General features: G+C 55.2%; 3 protein-coding genes across 3 annotated transcripts; 2 read left to right on the top strand and 1 right to left on the bottom strand.

Moving 5' to 3' along the window:
• Positions 1–86: 86 nt before the first annotated feature.
• Positions 87–2,627, bottom strand: V2A60_002014 (Zn(II)2Cys6 transcription factor domain-containing protein; the record flags this gene model as incomplete). Its single annotated transcript, XM_083253366.1, has 6 exons — positions 87–892; positions 982–1,262; positions 1,355–1,525; positions 1,621–2,205; positions 2,313–2,384; positions 2,500–2,627. 6 exons carry the CDS (start codon positions 2,625–2,627, stop codon positions 87–89), a joined length of 2,043 nt encoding a protein of 680 aa, XP_083109492.1.
• Positions 2,628–3,960: 1,333 nt separating this feature from the next.
• On the top strand, positions 3,961–6,684 carry V2A60_002013 (beta-glucosidase; the record flags this gene model as incomplete). The annotated part of the gene is made up of 7 exons (XM_083253365.1): positions 3,961–4,218; positions 4,272–4,435; positions 4,500–4,722; positions 4,774–4,877; positions 4,926–5,055; positions 5,106–5,269; positions 5,325–6,684. 7 exons carry the CDS (start codon positions 3,961–3,963, stop codon positions 6,682–6,684), a joined length of 2,403 nt encoding a protein of 800 aa, XP_083109491.1.
• A 2,315-nt stretch (positions 6,685–8,999) lies between these two features.
• V2A60_002012 (ferric reductase family protein) lies at positions 9,000–11,397 on the top strand (the record flags this gene model as incomplete). The annotated part of the gene is made up of 4 exons (XM_083253364.1): positions 9,000–9,469; positions 9,521–9,832; positions 9,887–10,303; positions 10,356–11,397. The coding sequence occupies 4 exons, from the start codon at positions 9,000–9,002 to the stop codon at positions 11,395–11,397; spliced, it is 2,241 nt and encodes a 746-aa protein (XP_083109490.1).
• Between the last annotated feature and the right edge of the window lie 5,292 nt (positions 11,398–16,689).

Raw genomic sequence — 16,689 nt, 5'->3', positions numbered from 1 at the left:
GTGCAAGATACAAGTCTACGTTCACTTGACGGCTATATACCATTTATCGTGTGATTTGAAAATATGTCTAGTTGATGGCGTGCTCTTTAATGTACATTTTCTCCGTGTTCGATCCAGTCAAACACGTCTTCTGTCCACGCATCGAGCATCTCGCCACCGTCGCCGTCTAAAAACGGCATGGCCGGTACGCTCACCGGCTGACCGATACTCCCGTCCCATTGGGCAAAGTAGCTATCCAGCGAACCGTCCAGCATCGGACACCTGGAGCGTGGCAATGCTGCTGCCCGGCGTCCTTCCTCATCCTCCTCCTCCTCCAGTCGCTGCTGCTGCTGCTGCTGCTGCTGCTGTTGTTGTTGTTGTAGCAGCGCAAGTCGTTTTTCGTACTTTTCCTTGACCACTGCCAACACCACCCTGCTCGCCGAGACGACGTCGGCCTGCTTGGCCGCCGTCGCCGTCAGGTCCGTCGTCGCGATCGGCGCCGTCATGACCTCGAGAAACGCCGCGAGGCCGAGGCGGCCGCGGGCCCAGGCGCTGTCCAGCAGCTCGGGGCCGCACCCACCGGCCAGCGGGAAGGACAGGCGCATCGCGACGACGACGCCGAGCACCAGCCGGCCCCAGTCCCCGGTGGAGAAGTGCGCGGGCGCCCCGGGCGGGAGCGCGGCCAGTAGGGCGAGGAACCGCGCGACGGCGTCGACGCAAGCTCGGAGCCGAGCCGGCGTCGGCTGGAAGGGATCCGAAGAAGAAGAAGAATAGGAGGAGGCGGCGGCGGATGACGACGACGAGGATAGCGGCGCTGGCGCTGGCGCTGGCGGCGGTTTGGAGCCGGGCAGGCGGAGGATGGAGCCGCCCAGGAGGAAGAATTCCGTGAAGAGGACTTGTAACCGTATAGTTGCTGTATGTGCGTCCTGCGTCAGCATTCTGGGATGAAGAGAGAAGAAAAGAGAGAGAGAGAGAGACAGAGATGTGAGAAGGGGGCCTAACGTATGTTGGAGATGGCCGGCGGGAGGCTGGCCTGTTGGTCTTGAAACTGCGCCTCCAAGCCGCGAAAGACGAGGCTGTTATTGTTGGACGTCGCGCCGTCGCCGTCGCGCACCGCGACCCAGGCGTCCCGGACCGTGTGCCCCAGACGCGCGAGCGAGGCGAGCACGGCGTCGCCCGGGCAGGCGGCGTGCTGGGTGAGGAGCAGGCAGCAGCGCTCGGTCCAGCCCGTGAAGCAGACGGGGTTGCTTCTGCTACGATATGCCTGCCATGTGACGGCGAAACTGTGTTTTTGTGCAACTGTCGTGTCAGCCACGAGTTTGGGAGAACGCGGCGAAAGAGGGGGGGGGGGGGGGGGGAGGGGATAGCAACGCACGAGGAGGAAAGGTAATACTGGGCAACGTAGGCCCGGATCGAGTCGAGCCTCTCCGGCGTCATGGGCTCGTGAGACGCGTCAACGTCGAGCTCCAGATCGTGCACGAGGTCGGCCGCCATGCGTGTGTACTGAAAGACTTGCTTCACCCGCGGCCTGAGGTGGAATGGATACCTAGTAAATCAGTCTCTGTGATTAGCTCTGGTCCCCCCCCCCCCCCGGGCAAAACATCTATGTGATTTCACAGGCACAAAAAAAGGGACACGAACCAGAGACAGTAGATCAAGATGCCTTGCAGCAGCTCCAGGCTGCGCTCGCCGCCCGCGACGAGCTTGAGCGCAAAGACCTTGCGGAACTCGTCGTCGTAGAGGTTGTGGCCCCGGAGGGACCGCGAGCCCGCGGCGGCGGCGAGGATGGCCAGCAGCACAAACGGCCGCGTGCGCGCGAGGTCCCGCACCGTGACGTCGTCCGGGAGCAGGACGCACGGGCAGTAGGCCAGCATGGAGCGAAAGGTGCCGAGCAGAGACTCGGCCGAGGCAATGTTGAAGCTGGGCTGGGCGTGCGCGTCCCGCACGACGTAGGGGGAGGAGGAGGAGGAGACCGGGCTGGAGGCCGGATCGGAGGAGGAGGAGGAAATGCTGCCGCCCTGCCAGAATAAGGGAGAGGCGGAGGCGGACGAGGACGTGGCCGTGCTGCTGGGGTCGGCGGGAAAGAGGTTGTCGAGGTAGACGGCATGCGACTCGCGCAGCGTGGCCGCCGAGGAGGCGACCTCGTAGGGACGGGCCAGAGGAATGTCAATGCTGAATGTGCCGGTGGGCTTGGGCGGCGGTGGCAGCTGGTCGCCGCCGGGGGGCCTTGGCCGGGTCAGCGGCTCCGTGACCGTGAATGCAAATGATGAGAAGGGGGTGGGTATATACATATATATATATATGTACATATATATATTCATATGAAGACGTACAGTTTGGATCTATTGGGGCGCCGCCGCCGGGGTCCCATCCGAGAGACGCACTCCTTCTTAGAGACGAGGCATCTAGGTAACGGCACACAGGTCAGCCAACATGCCCGGCCGCACGCACACGTACAGTCCTGCGCCCCCGTCCTCTTTGGCATTGTTTTTTTTTTTTTTTTAAAAAAAGAAAACCTACTTTTGGCAGACTCCCGGCTCGTCGCTCGGCAGGCAGCGAATCTTGGCTACGCGGCAGGCTTCGCAGGCCGTCGAAGTCCGCTTCCGGCCGGCGGCGGCATCTGGTGCGGCCGGTGCGGGGCAAGACATGGGACAGGCAGGCGCACGCCGGCAGTGTAGCAGAGCAAGGATATGGCTCTCTCGAGCTGCTGAAAATGAATATGAAATGTGGTCTTCTTAGTCGGCAGCGGGGGGGTTTTTTTTTCTTGTTTTTTTGCGAACGGGAGAGGGGAGCAGGGGGGAAAGGGGGGAAGAAGGTGCTGTCTGATTAGATCCGGAGGGCATCGGATGTTTGCAAGTTTTAGCGTCGCCGGGCCACATGGTTCGAGACGGGGCCGGGTTTTGGGCTATCTGGCTGGCTGATTTGCCTCTGCGTCTTACTTTTCTATCGAGTTCATTCGCTTTCGTGTTTTTTTTTTTTTCCGGCTTTTGCCATGGACATGAATCTAGAGCCTGCAGCGGCAATGTCGGATGTGGCCGAGATGATAGCGGCGGAAACCAGCTACACAGCTATCGACGTTGGCGTTGCAGCAGACTGCGGCTACACCAGACATCATTCACCAGGCCAAGGTCTCGTCTTCTAATACCAACTACCGGACACCATGCCTCGGATTTCTGCAGCATTTCTACGGCTTTAAATTGCGGGTTGCAGCCATCTGCAGCGAGTCCCGTTCTTGTATAGGGTATCAACAACTCTGTCGCGAAAAACCCGACAACAAGGTTTCGTGTCAGCCACACCACTAGCAGCTCAGTACTTATTAGCTTTTGGCCCAGCCCCCAAGGATTTGCCGTAGGAAGCTTTCATCGCGCTGCGCCCAATAACGCGTGCTTTCTTTTTCGCTCGTTCGCTTATTCGCTGGCTGAGCGGGGACCGGCCGACCAGCCGTGCGGGGGGTTGCAGTTCTAGCACTCCCTGCCGAAGCATCATGATCCCTGCATCTAGGTAACTATGACGACAATCCTTTTTTTCCCCAAGTACTCAGTAACCTCCTGCCTTGGTGCCGTGGCCGTGCTGTGCTCGCAGTCGCATGGGCACAAAGCTGTCCCGGCTGCCCGGTCATTCCATCAGGACGGAACATTGTTCGCGTGAGACACTGTTTAATACAAAGAGATGGTCCGCGAGATGGAACGGTTTATCAAGACTTGCATGCCCTCCCCCGCATTAGGGACGAGACCTCTATGGATCTTCATTTCACCGATGTTGTGCCCGAGGTGGGAGGGCGCGTGATACCTAGGTCAAGCTTTCGCGCCGTGACATTGCATGCAGAGGGAAACTAATAGGCGTCCGCCTTTTTCATAAATGAGGGGGAGAGGCCCTCCTCATCGGTCAGAGCTTTGTGTAGGAATCTGCTACTGTGACAAGCGGTAGATAATACCATCCCCCTGACCCCCTTCCAACGATTTCTACGCCATCGAAATCACAATGCTTGTACCTCTATTGGCGAGCCTGACCTTGCTTCCCCCCGCCCTGGGAGGCCAGGTCTACTTTAGAGCCGAGGGCGATGCGTACCAGCAGTCGCCAGAGGTGCTTCCGTCGCGTGAGTGCCCGTTGATAGCTAATGTCATTTACCTGGACACACCTGACAAGAGATTGGCAGCGCAAATTTCTGGACAGAATGAATGGGCGGATTCTTTTGGCAAGGCCAAGGCCATGGTCGATCAGATGACACTCGAGGAAAAAGTGAGCTCCCAGTACCCTCTTTCTTACGCGGACCCGATCCTGACACAGAAAAGGTCAGCTTGACTGGGGGCATTGACCTCAAGTCAGGCTGCTCCGGCACCATCGCCGGCATCCCCAGACTCGGATTCCCCGGCATGTGCCTGAATGACGCTGGAAATGGTGTCCGTGCTACTGACAATGTCAGCGGCTTCGCCAGCGGCATCGGCGTCGGCGCGAGGTAAGAATGACGGCACCCATGGGGGCAGCTACGCAACGATAGAGGCTACTAACACTGTTGCAAGCTGGAACAAGGATCTCGCGCGCAAGCGCGGCGTGGCACTCGGCGGCGAGAACCGTCGCAAAGGAGTCAATGTCATGCTGGGACCTGTTGTCGGTCCCGCATGGACAGTCGTCAAGGGTGGCCGCAACTGGGAAGGCTCATCGGCCGACCCATACCTCTCGGGCGTCCTTGCGGCAGAGACTGTCCGAGGAGTGCAGAGTCAAAACGTAATCACCAGCATCAAGGTACGTTGCCAGGACAGGTTGTCGGGGGAAATGTTTTCTGACCTTATGAAGCACTACGTTGGCAATGAGCAGGAGCTCCACCGCTCGCTTGATGGCGATGTGCAAGCCGTCTCATCCAATATCGATGACAAGACGATGCACGAGCTGTATCTATGGTATGCCGTTTTCTTGATCTGCCCTATACGTACCGGCTGACACTGTAGGCCCTTTGTCGACTTGATCAAGGCCGGCGCAGCCAACGTAATGTGCGCGTACAACCGCCTCAACCAGACGTACGCCTGCGGCAACAGCAAAGCTCTCAACGGAATCCTCAAGACTGAGCTCGGATTCCAGGTACACTCGATGGCAATTCAACAAGACAGCATAGACTAACCTGCCCACAGGGCTTTGTAGTCTCGGACTGGGGCGCGCAGCACGCGTTCAGCGATGCCCCCAACGGGCTGGATATGGGCATGCCCAATTCCGATCCGTTCTGGGGAGCCAACCTTGTCAATGCCGTCAGAAACGGGACTCTTCCCGAATCGCGCGTGACCGACATGGCCATGAGGTAGACTTCTCTCTCACTTTCACCGTAGCCCAAAACATTGCTGACAAAATCATAGAATCATTGCATCGTGGTACCAGCTGAAGCAGGACGATCCCAGTTTCCCTCAGCCCGGTATCGGCATGCCGGGCAACCTCACCGAGCCACATCGCATCGTCGAAGGTCGCGATCCCGCCGACATGCCCGTCATCCTCCAGGGCGCCGTCGAAAGCCACGTGCTCGTGAAAAACGACAACAACACGCTACCGCTCCGGGCGCCAAAGGTCGTCTCCATCTTTGGCTACTCCGCCACCACGCCGCCGAAATGGACGGCCGAAGAGGACGCGGACGGGACCTGGCGCTTCGGCCTCGCCCCCGTTCTCGGTCTCGACCCGGCCACGAGCCCCACGGGCGGCCGCGGGACCATGTTCGGCGCCGGCGGCTCGGGGGCCGTCACGCCCCAGACGCACGTCTCGCCGCAGGAGGCCCTCGTCTCCAGAGCGGCCAGGGACGGCTTCGTGCTCCGCCAGGATCTCGGGTCCGCCAAGCCCACCGCCGCCGTCGACCCGGCCTCGGACGCCTGCCTCGTCTTCGGCAACGCCTGGGCCCGCGAGGGCAACGACCGCCCGCAGCTCGAGGACGACTACACCGACACGCTGATCCGCACCGTCGCCGACCAGTGCGCCACGACGGTCGTCGTCCTGCACAACGCCGGCCCGCGCCTCGTCGGCGGCTTCGCCGACCACCCCAACGTCAAGGCCGTCATCTTTGCGCACCTCCCGGGACAGCAGGCCGGCGATGCCGTCGTGTCCCTCCTCTGGGGCGACGTCAGCCCCTCGGGCAAGCTGCCGTACACCGTGGCCGAGAAGGCGGCCGACTACGGCCCGCTGCTGGACCCCCAGCAGGCCGGCCCGGACAGCAAGTCTCCGCAGGCGTACTTCCCGCAAGGCGTGTACACCGACTACAAGTACTTTGAGAGGGCGCACGTCGAGCCGCGCTACGAGTTCGGCTTCGGCCTCAGCTACACCCGCTTCGACTACTCCGACATCGTGGTCGCGGCACCGGCACCGGCAGGGCGGCCCGCGTCGCCCCCCGCCGAGTACCCCAGCGGGCCGGTCGTGAGCGGCGGCCAGAGCGACCTGTGGGAGGTTGTCGCGACGGTCAAGTGCAGGCTGGCAAACGGCGGCAGGGTGGCCGGCGCGGAGGCGGCGCAGCTGTACGTGCGCCTCCCGGGCATGCGCGCCAAGCAGCTGCGCGGCTTCGAGAAGCCGATGCTCCAGCCGGGCGAGGCGACCGAGGTATCCTTTGAGCTGACGAGGCGAGACCTGAGCGTATGGAATACGGGAGCGCAAAAGTGGCACCTGCAAAGAGGCAGTTACGAGATTTATATTGGGCGCAGCAGCAGCAAGCTGCCACTGAAGACGTATCTGACTGTGTAGTGGCCACAGGTATTTAGCAAGGGAAATTGCAAAATGTAATGTCAGACTTATGATTGATCCTGAAAATCTGCAAACTCATGATGCTCTGAGATTGCGCGCTGAAAGTGTCACGATCTCTGAGCTCATGCCGATCAGGAGGGGAGTGAGGAATTCGGAGCCTGAGCGCTCAAGAGATAAAAATAGGGCCGCTGCAAGACCAGGCCAAGAGCCGCGGCGCAAAGTCGTCGGGAATATAGTAAAAAGGTTTGAGGACATGCTGAAAGTTTGAACCGTGTCTTGCTCTACACGGATGCTCTGGAAGGAAACGTCCCTCTGGTCAGGTCCTGGGAGTTGCCTGGCTCAGACGATGATGTCTACCAGCAGTGCACTAAGTCGACCCGGAGAGATTGCCATCGCAGTGGAAGGAATCGATGCTTTGAAAGGTTACGGTGAAGGTGAAAGAAAGAAACTAGCTCGGGAACGATTGTTACAACCAAAAATGTGCTTGCTGGCCAGTGCTGCGGTTGAACTTACACTTGTCTAGCTGGAACTATCGGGAAACAAGTCAGCTACGCCTTGAATCTAGAAAGAACAGAAGTACATAATTATCTGAATTCACGCTCAACCCATACCACTTCAACTATGCAAAGCTGAATTCCCAGTTTCGTTGCTTTTCTACGCATAGCCTTGGTATTTACTTGTCCCTGTTTGACGCGCTGCGAACAGCATCGCTATCGTACTCATGAAAAACTAAGAACTATAGGAGAGAGAGTACAATTATACTATGCTACGCTTTCATTTCAGCTGACGACGAGGATCAGAGCCGGCAGCAACATTGGCCGGCGCAGAGCTGGGTGGTCGCGGTCCGAGAGCCGATTAAACGTTTTCCACGTTGCGCGGGCTGCGAAATAAAAGTGGCAAAATTCCAAAAGATTTCAGTGATATCATTAAAAGATTTGGTTGCAAACCTAGCTTGCATTGACTCGTCTTCAGTTGAAATACTCGATCGCCCATACCAAGTACATGCCATATACAACGTTTCTGTCTGGGGGAAAGCCCTTGCTCACAGCACTGGCGCTGGGAAGTGTTTGTGGCTTTTTATTATAGCAGGACGTGATCGAATGCACTAGTCTGTTCCGAAGACATGTCTTATACATTGTCTTTCGAAAGCTCGAATCCATCTACCACATCACCAACCATTCGACGGCGAAGAGATCGAGTGTCATGGATAAGCCACTCCGTATTCTCTGTAGCTCGCGTGGATTATATGTTGCCATTGCCTTTTTAATCACTTGCGCGTCTACATCGCTTGTTGGCAAAATCTTTCCCCGGAACTTGTCCGTTTTTGATGTATCGCAGGCACACGACCAAGCAAACCCAGCCCCAGCCTCAGCTCCGGAACGACCTGCCCCCCAGGGTCCAGTCCGCCTTTGGCATCTATACTTTGGAGTGGCAAGTTCGCATCTACCGCTACGCTGTGGCTGTCTCAACAGTAGAAAAGATGGATAGTTCTTTGCCCTCATTCGAGCATGCCCTCTTATTCTAGCGTGTTTGGAAGCACATGGCCGGACCAGTCCCGAGTTGTGGCTGATCTCATCAGAACGGCAGACCGCAGACCCTTTCTCGGCATCCGTTTTACCTGCCCCCGGCGCACCCTCACTTGACCAGTCTCTGCGATCCCATTTGCCCCGCCGTGTAAGCTCCTCAAAGTCATTGTTGCAATTGGTGGACTCCTGGTCTTTGGTGTCCATCGTACGACAGCCACTGCTTGGCCCGCTTCCACTATTCATGCATTCTTCACCTCGAAGCCTCTTTTTCCCGGGTTACGCCTTCCATATGGAGCTAGAGTGCTAGGGCGACGGAAAATATTATCAGTTGTGGGCCACTGATTGCACCCTTTATCAATCTAGCGTCGTCGGGAGAGGATATTCCAACTGCCGCGGCTGAGGATTGGTTTTAGCTCACGCCAACTCGCCTTGTGCCCATCTGCCAGCCCACTCACTCGAATCAAAGCGTTGGAAGCCTGGTACATGGATATCCAAAAGGGTTTCCAAAGCGCCATGGCTGTATCCACGAATACCCATCTGGTGGAGGTGCAGACTTTTCCCTCTCAAGGCAGGACAAAGCGGTAGTTATATTCTAGCAGTTGCGGATTGTCCCCATCTTTGAGAGATTTTAAAAACAAGACATTCGCCAGTTTGTTTCTTGGCTCGTCATGGCTGACTACCTTGCCACGTTTTTTTCCTGGTTATCCTTGCTGCAGGTGACTACGCAAGTCTCAGTCTAGTCAAACCACCTCAGATCATCGGATCTGATCGAAAAAGGCCAAGACCAAGATGCGTTTCCACATCCAGATACTGCCCGCATTCTTGGCGATCCTGGTTCACGCTGCCAAGCCTCTAGGTGACCAAGTGTGCGTTGCCACCTGCTACTATGCCCTGCTCAAGGCCAAGTTTGCTGGAGCCAGCGACAAGGCCCAGACAGCCTGCACGAACCCTCTCCGCGTGCAGTCCACTTACTACTGCATCTCGGAGCACTGCGCCAAGGAGAGCGACAGGGCGACAGACGACGGCATTGCGTGGTGGGTTGGTACGTGCAAGAATTCTTCCACAGTTGTCAATGTAAAAAGCTACCGCAATGCCATTTCCAATGTTACAGACACCTACTTGGCCGGTCTACCCGCAGTTGACCAAAACTCCAAGAAGCTCTTCAATGGCCCTGCGCTGCCGTCTCAAGCAAACTGGAGGTACATGTATACCACCACATTTACCTATGCCGATGCTAGAAGCTATAACGATGCAATCAGGTACTTCAACCCACCGCGATGCTCCGATATTTCGCTGACATCCTCTTGTAGATGGTCCATGTACGGTTTTTGGGGCCTAATCATCCTCGTCGGTGTCTGTAACCGACTATGGGTGCTCGCGTCCGGGCTTGGAAAGAGAACCCCCATAGAACGCCAGACTGAAAAACTCAAAACCTCAAGGAAAATTTCCAAGTGGTTAAATATCCACTTACTTCAGGCCCCTACTCGATCGCATCACCACCATGAGCCGTGGGGTTGGTGGACGCTTCCACTTCGCATCCACACCATTGTCATTGCATTGTACATCCTTCTGCACATCTTGGTTGTCGCAACTCGGTATCGTGTAGTAGACGAGAATGACTTGTGAGTAGAGTAACAGATGAATAGGGAAAGCTAGACATACTGAAATCACCCCAGCTTCAAAAGCCGACGAACCCAGACCCTTCGCTGGATCGCCGACCGTTTAGGCACCTTGATGTCCGCCAGCATGCCCTTTATTTTCCTCTTCGGAGCTCGTTCAAGTCCCCTCCCCATAATCACTGGCTGGAGCTACCGAACGTTTAGCAACTTTCATCGCTGGGTGGCCATTGTCATGCTGGTCGAGTCCGTCTGCCATGGCTGCGTCTTCTCTGCATTCTATGTCAACCAGAATGGGTGGCCAGACTACCGGAACCGATTGAGGACAGATGACATGTTCCGGTCTGGAATCTTGATGATCACTGCCATGGGGATTTCTGCCTCGTTTGCGCATGCCAAAATTCGCCAAATGGCATACGAGCTATTCAAAGTTGTGCACATCGCGATGGGCATAATTTTCCTGGCAAATTATTGGGAGTACGTAAGACCTCCCAAAGTCAGAAACGAGCACTAAGCTAACATCAAATAGCCACATCAAAGACAAGTTTGGAGGCGACTATAGAGTCTGGACCTGGGTCTGTGTAGGCATCTGGGCGAGTGACTACTTCTTCCGCGTCGTTCGCATCATCTGGCTGAACTTCAACGCTTTCGTTGGAAAGCAACGCCGTGCCATTGCTAGCTACAGTGAGGAGACTGGTATGATTCGGCTGCATGTTCATGCGTCCGGAACGCACTCCCACCAGAGCCCTGGCACTTATTACTACCTGCACTTTGGCGGCTGGCGCATATGGGAAAACCACCCTTTCAGTCTGGCTGGCTCATCAGCTGAGCAAGCGTCTCAAGCCACGATTGTAGAGGTTGCAGATTGGGAGAAAAAGAGGGCTGTGGTCAGCAGCAGCCAGCCCGAAGCCAATGAGCTCTCCGGCAGCCAGCCGTATAAGACGTTCATGATCCGCCCGCGCAGTGGCTTCACTCGTCGCTTACGTGATTCCATAATCAAGCAGGATACTGCAGGAATCTCACGACTCCGTGTTGTGTTGGAAGGTCCGTATGGCACTGGTGCCAGCATCTCGGGGTTCAGCGAAATTCTCTTTGTTGCAGGCGGCAGCGGCATCACGGCCATCCTGCCCTACGTTCGCCGCATTTTTGAAGACCAAGACCATGGGTGCGCCACAGTTCCCCGCGTGCGTCTCGTGTGGGTGGTGCGCCAGGTCGGCTTCGCTCGGGATGTGCTGGCCAACGACCTGCGCCTGGTCGAGGCCTCACCGGACGCCGCCACTCATCTGCAGATTGACATTTACGTGAGCGCACGCGGCGGGGAAGACGGCAGCTCAGAGAAGAGCGACTCCGAAAAGACGACGACGAGAGCATGCGATGCTAGATTTATTTACCGCAAACCAGCGGTCGGGGAGGTGGTCCATGAGTATGTAGGCGCCATGGAAACCAACAGAGCAGCTGTATTCGTGTGTGGTCCTGCGCGCATGGCAGATGAAACAAGAGCGGCCGTGAGAAAGGAAGCCAGGTCGAGCGCAAAGGATCTTGAATTGTTCGAAGAAATGTATGGCTGGTAAGAGTGAACTTGTGTCCAAGCTTTTATTCATACATACTCGTAGCTGTTCGTGAAACCGCAGCTGGGCGCTCAGCGAGACTGTGCGTCCGTTTACAAGCATTGTGTTTCACAGCGCTCGATCACGATTCAAACTTTGTCATTTCGGCTATTTAGATTCAATTTGCAAAAGAGGAAAACTGCTAGCTACATAGGAACTTGTGTTTACGCTTGAAGTCAAATTCATTCAACGGCCATCGACTTTTATATGTATCAGCATCACTCTTAAGTTTTCAGCTAGATCACACAAACCTTTGGTATCCGACCAGTACAACTGGCTAGGAGAACTAGCTTAGGCTCATCTGTAGCATAATCCATCGGAACCGCACCGGGTGGCGGTGGGTCCGCAGCAGGCGCGCGGGCAGCAACCCACTGCACCATTTCGGCAGCAGAAATTGTAGGCAGGGCAGTACAAGGGGTGGCTAGGAGGACAAGGATTGGCAGCGATAGACCCTTGCTTGTCGTTTGAGGTTTTCAATTCCAAGACATCGAGCTTGCTGCCTGCTGGTAGGTCCTTCACATCGATAGTCGGCAGTTCATTGCTCATGATGGTCGCATCCCGGTCACCGATGGCGGATGCTGCAATGAGAAGAGGAAGAAGGCTGAGGATGGCAAACTTCATCTTGACTGATCTAGTTCTTGGTCAATGTCAAGTGCGATTTTCGAACTCGGGAGTTGTAATTGTAGTTTGGAACGAAACAGAATGAAGTCGGTGGAAACGAGGACAGGCGTGGCCTTATAACCTTTGCGTCTTGAATATGACGTCCCAAGTCAGCTGTTCATCTCAACTGTGCAACCCAATACGCAGGCGTAGTATTGCTCAGCTCCGTCTCAGCTTCCTGCGCCAAGATGCAGTCGGGGACGGGAGCAGTCGTGTTATGAGATTCTAGAACCGCTTGCTATAGAGGCTGATGTATCGCATTTCTACTAGATATGGCACATGATTCTCTGCGTGTGGTCGAGAGGAGCTGGACTAACTATCGTCGCAGACTTCTCTGCAGGTTTACTGCTTCCTCACCTGTTGCCAACGCAGAGTGCCGTGATCAAGGCCGGTTACCGAAATGGACAGCAAATCGGCCGGGAGAAGCTAACTGGAATGTGTATATTTGAACACGGTTGGGTATGCGATATCGGTACGTCGCTTGTCCTGCTCCGACGCCATCAGCCAAATATGTCGGATCGTCGCGGCCGTTTATGCTCCGATTTGGCCGGGCTCTCGCAGTCATATCCGTTTTGAATGCGATCCCGCTGCCGGACTTCAGCTGAGAAGTCAAGCTGCAGTTGAGGTCGCACTGCATCCAAACATCATGGGGCAAGGCTGGACTGTGCTGTCTCATTGAAGGGCCGCCGCACAAGAGCCTTACGGAGACGATGACTTTTACGATCGACAAACATGCCACCCCAATGGGAATCTATCTCAAGTAAATTCTCCCTCAATGTTGCCATGGGACTGCGTCTATCAGAACTCAGAAATCCGGCTGAAACGGGTGTATTTCTCGAGCTCGGGCATGTCGAAGAAAGAAAATTGCCAAGGAAAGCAGCCTTCAGCTTGGACAGCATGTGAGTCGATTTTTACGTGGCCTGGGCCGTTGGGTGCGCTATACCAAGACATGTAATGATTGCATTTTCGAGACACCATGCCACCACTGAGTGAACACATTTATCGAGGCGCAAGGGTGTGCCAATGTGACTAGGATGCAACTGTTGCGCCAGCCTGTGGTTGCTGTACCTAGTATATACGTATCAACCACGCCCGGTCTAAACGCTTCAGAACGTGCTGGGCGTGTACATAGACGACTTGAAATAAACTGCATATTAAAATGCCCTGAAGCGTTACCTAATTTGAAAATGACGCAAGTGCCGGTCGTGCGATGGGTCATCGGATCATCACCCTATATACGGATACTATGTAACTGCACATATTAATATGATCCACCCTGCCCTGATGAATGCACCCGGGCCTGTGAGCTTCTCAGTAGATTAACTAACGGAGCTGCAGTTTCAGTCAGCCTCATCTAATAAAGTAGGATGTGAGAGCACATTAACGCCGCTTGCATGCAGCGGGCGGGGTAGACGTCGTCTTTTTGCCCAGCGGGCATCCAGCTTTACAGCTCACAGTCAAAACACTGCCTTTCGGGCACCAATAGTCAAATGCAAATGCAGCTCGGACATGGGCAGTGTTCAGAAAGTAGAAAGAGTGGCTTGTTACCATCCGACTGATCGCCCGCCATCGCTTTTTACTGGTGGCCATTCCAAGTCGAACATCAGCAACATACGTTTACCGGACAACTCATTCGCCCTCTTGCTGGCGGGCTCATGGAGGCTGATCAAAGCAATCGAATGAATCTCTCTGATGCACAAGTCTAGGTCTACAGCCCCGAGCGGAGTCAAGGAAGCCAAGTAGTCGAGACTCAAGGCTGGTGTGCTGGAGAGCTGGCTCGTGAGATGCTACTGGTAGCTTTGCGTGACCGCGAGTGAGTAAAGGAGAGCAGACTGTTGTTTCTACAATATGAATCAAAATAATTTGCGCAATGAGCACTTTATTCCCCTCTTCAGGCTGTCAAATGTGACAGGTTCGGGACTTGGATGTTCCGCCTTGCGGTGCTCAGGGGTCAGGGAGAAGCCATCTAGTAAGGGCGATGCAATTGCTGCACAATCATTCCCGACCTTTTGTTCAACGTGGTCGACAACGAAGATTTTCTCAGATGATTCCGATAAGATGCCCGCTTCTGCGCCAGCAGGCGATGCTCGAACGCCTGGTCGCTGTACTGGTAGGCAGCCTCGGCAAGCGCTAGCCGGGGGTAGACAGCCACGGACTCCTTTCGGCAACTCGATATGCTGTGTCGAACAAGATGCTGACTTGTTTAATAATTGGGTCAAGTATCATCACATCACACCGCAATAAGTAGGACAAAAGTCAGCTATGAGGGCCAGAAACCAACTCACACCGACCGTGGCGTGATGCCGGCGTCAACTCTATCAGGTACCCTGCGTATCCAGCCGTACATGTGATACTCAGTAATCTAGCGGTCAAGTGACTTTGATTAGCCTCCATTGTCTCGTCCCAGGAGACTGGAACGATGCATTCGGGCCCATGTTTATGCAGGCACAATCGCGGGACTTTCACCAAGCAAAACAGGCAAAAAGCCCACCCCAGCCGGCTGCTCCCCAAACCATTCCGGCGGAACCGCCAGATCAACTATCGCGGCCACCACGACATCGCAGGACCCGGGTATCGTGACATCCGGGCGGCCTAGTCCGCTTTTTGCCACAAGGCCAATGGCCACCGTCGTGGTTGACAGGAACCTCCTGATTCCGACTTGACCACAACGGTTTGTCCCTAACTGGCCAGGTTCGAATGAGAGCTATGCCGTCTTCAGCACCCCGGCTATAGTTCCGGTGGGGCCGGGAAGGTCCGGGAGGGACTTTCAACGCCATTGAGCAGGGAAGTTGACAGTTGTCGAGAGAATGGGAGATTGCAAAAAACAGGGGGAACCACAGTCGCGCCGTTTTGTTGCACTCGACGAGGCCCCCCAGTGAAGACAGGGGCTTTGGGCTCTGAATTCAGGCCTGGACGATGGCTGGGGCTTCCTGGTTTACTTGCGGCTCGCCCTCTTAACTCGTGCCCAGCTGGTTCACACTTGAAAGACAGAGTAGAACACTGTAATATATAAAAGCTAGCCTTTCAACGATGGTAATACAGAGGGTGGGGGCTTGACCAGCTCTGACGAGGAGTCTGTATGTTCGAGGTGTCTCCCCTTTGTGCATATAATGCCCGCGATTCAATACTTGACGGTCTGAGACTTTCGTCTCAGTGCCCTCGGACCCGTAAAGCTGGGAATCATCTAGCTGGCGAAGATTTCCTCGCAGGATGAATGCTCCACATGATCTTCGAGCTGCTCACAGCGGGGCTTTCCTGAGAATACTTGACTGAGTTATGAGCCAAGAGGGACAGCATCGTCAGCCACGTTGGTGGAGGGACCCGCTTGGTGGTTAATGTTTTGGCTAGGATCTACGGAGTATATGTAATTGCATAGACAGACCCTGCCAACTGGGCTGTTCATAACCCCCCAGCAATGCAGAGATGGAGTGGCCCGTTGAGAACAAACCTATTTGCTGTGATGTCGTATCCAACAACTTTGACAAAGTATGGCACACACAGGCGCTGCCATCACTGATATTACGGGCAAAAATGTCCACTTTCACTATGATCCTCTCTTTCATATGGGTGGCTGAAACTCGCATGGTAGCTAGCCTTATAGAAGCTAGTTGGGCAGCAAGATCATCAGGGTTCTAGCTGGTGAATTGTAGAGGAAAATTGTCAAAATTGACCTCGGTGATAGACCACGCGGTCGTCACTGCTCTGCAATGAGATATTTCCTTCAAGGGACGGATTATGGTTTTGGCCTTGTAATTTGACACTATGCCAGGAAAGCAGTACACTATATGCCTTTGCTCTACTCGACGTGCCGTCTCTTCAGAATACAGATGATGCCGATGCTGTGCGACACTTTGCTCTGAAATCAGGCGGCCGAGTCTGGCCAATCATGATGTAGCCATCGCTGCTTTGACCGTGTAGTAGGCCCGATACGTGATGTGGAGTCCAGGCTGTCGGCGTGAGAGTCTTGTCATTTCACGCGATTAGATTATGTCGATATATGGCCCATGCCATTTCTTACTCGGCTGTCGCCGTCTCTCACGAATGACTTACCAGCACGCGGCCGCTTTGGTATCCTTTCCCAAGTTTTGGTATGGTAGCCCGGCGAATGAGCATAAGAGAAAAAAAGAGCAGCATTGCCTCAGACATTGAGCAGGTCACTACGGGGCGGCGTCGCCAGAGGGAGTACCGTAGGCCAACACCTCGGCGACTTCACAACGGCGGACCTTGACTGGTACGGCAGCACGGCAGCCTTCCCATCACAGGTGCGGGGTACATGTACGCCTTGAAGCATAGCGAGACATGAGCGCAGTATCATTTGCGGCAGTTGTCTTGACGAGGCACGGGTGCGGCGTGCATTTGTGCATGTCAACTGTTTCTAATAAATGCAGATTGACTTACTCAGTCAGTCGGCTCAGGTCTCCCCGCCTTCGCCTTCCGTCCGAAAACTGGGCAAGCTATGACGAAACAGTCGCGTAGTAACTGGCCTTGGTTCAAGGAGCTCCTGAGCACCTCAGGTGTTGAAAAGAAGAAACGAATTGGTTTCATACCAGTATGAACACCGGAGACAGCACCCGAATCAGCGGCGGATGCTGAGCA

Source organism: Cordyceps javanica, chromosome 1, assembly GCF_051103115.1.
Source record: "Cordyceps javanica chromosome 1, complete sequence".
NCBI classification, from domain to species: Eukaryota; Fungi; Ascomycota; class Sordariomycetes; order Hypocreales; family Cordycipitaceae; genus Cordyceps; species Cordyceps javanica.
The sequence above is the reverse complement of the archived record's forward strand: the minus strand, read 5'-3'. Positions and strand labels throughout refer to the sequence as shown.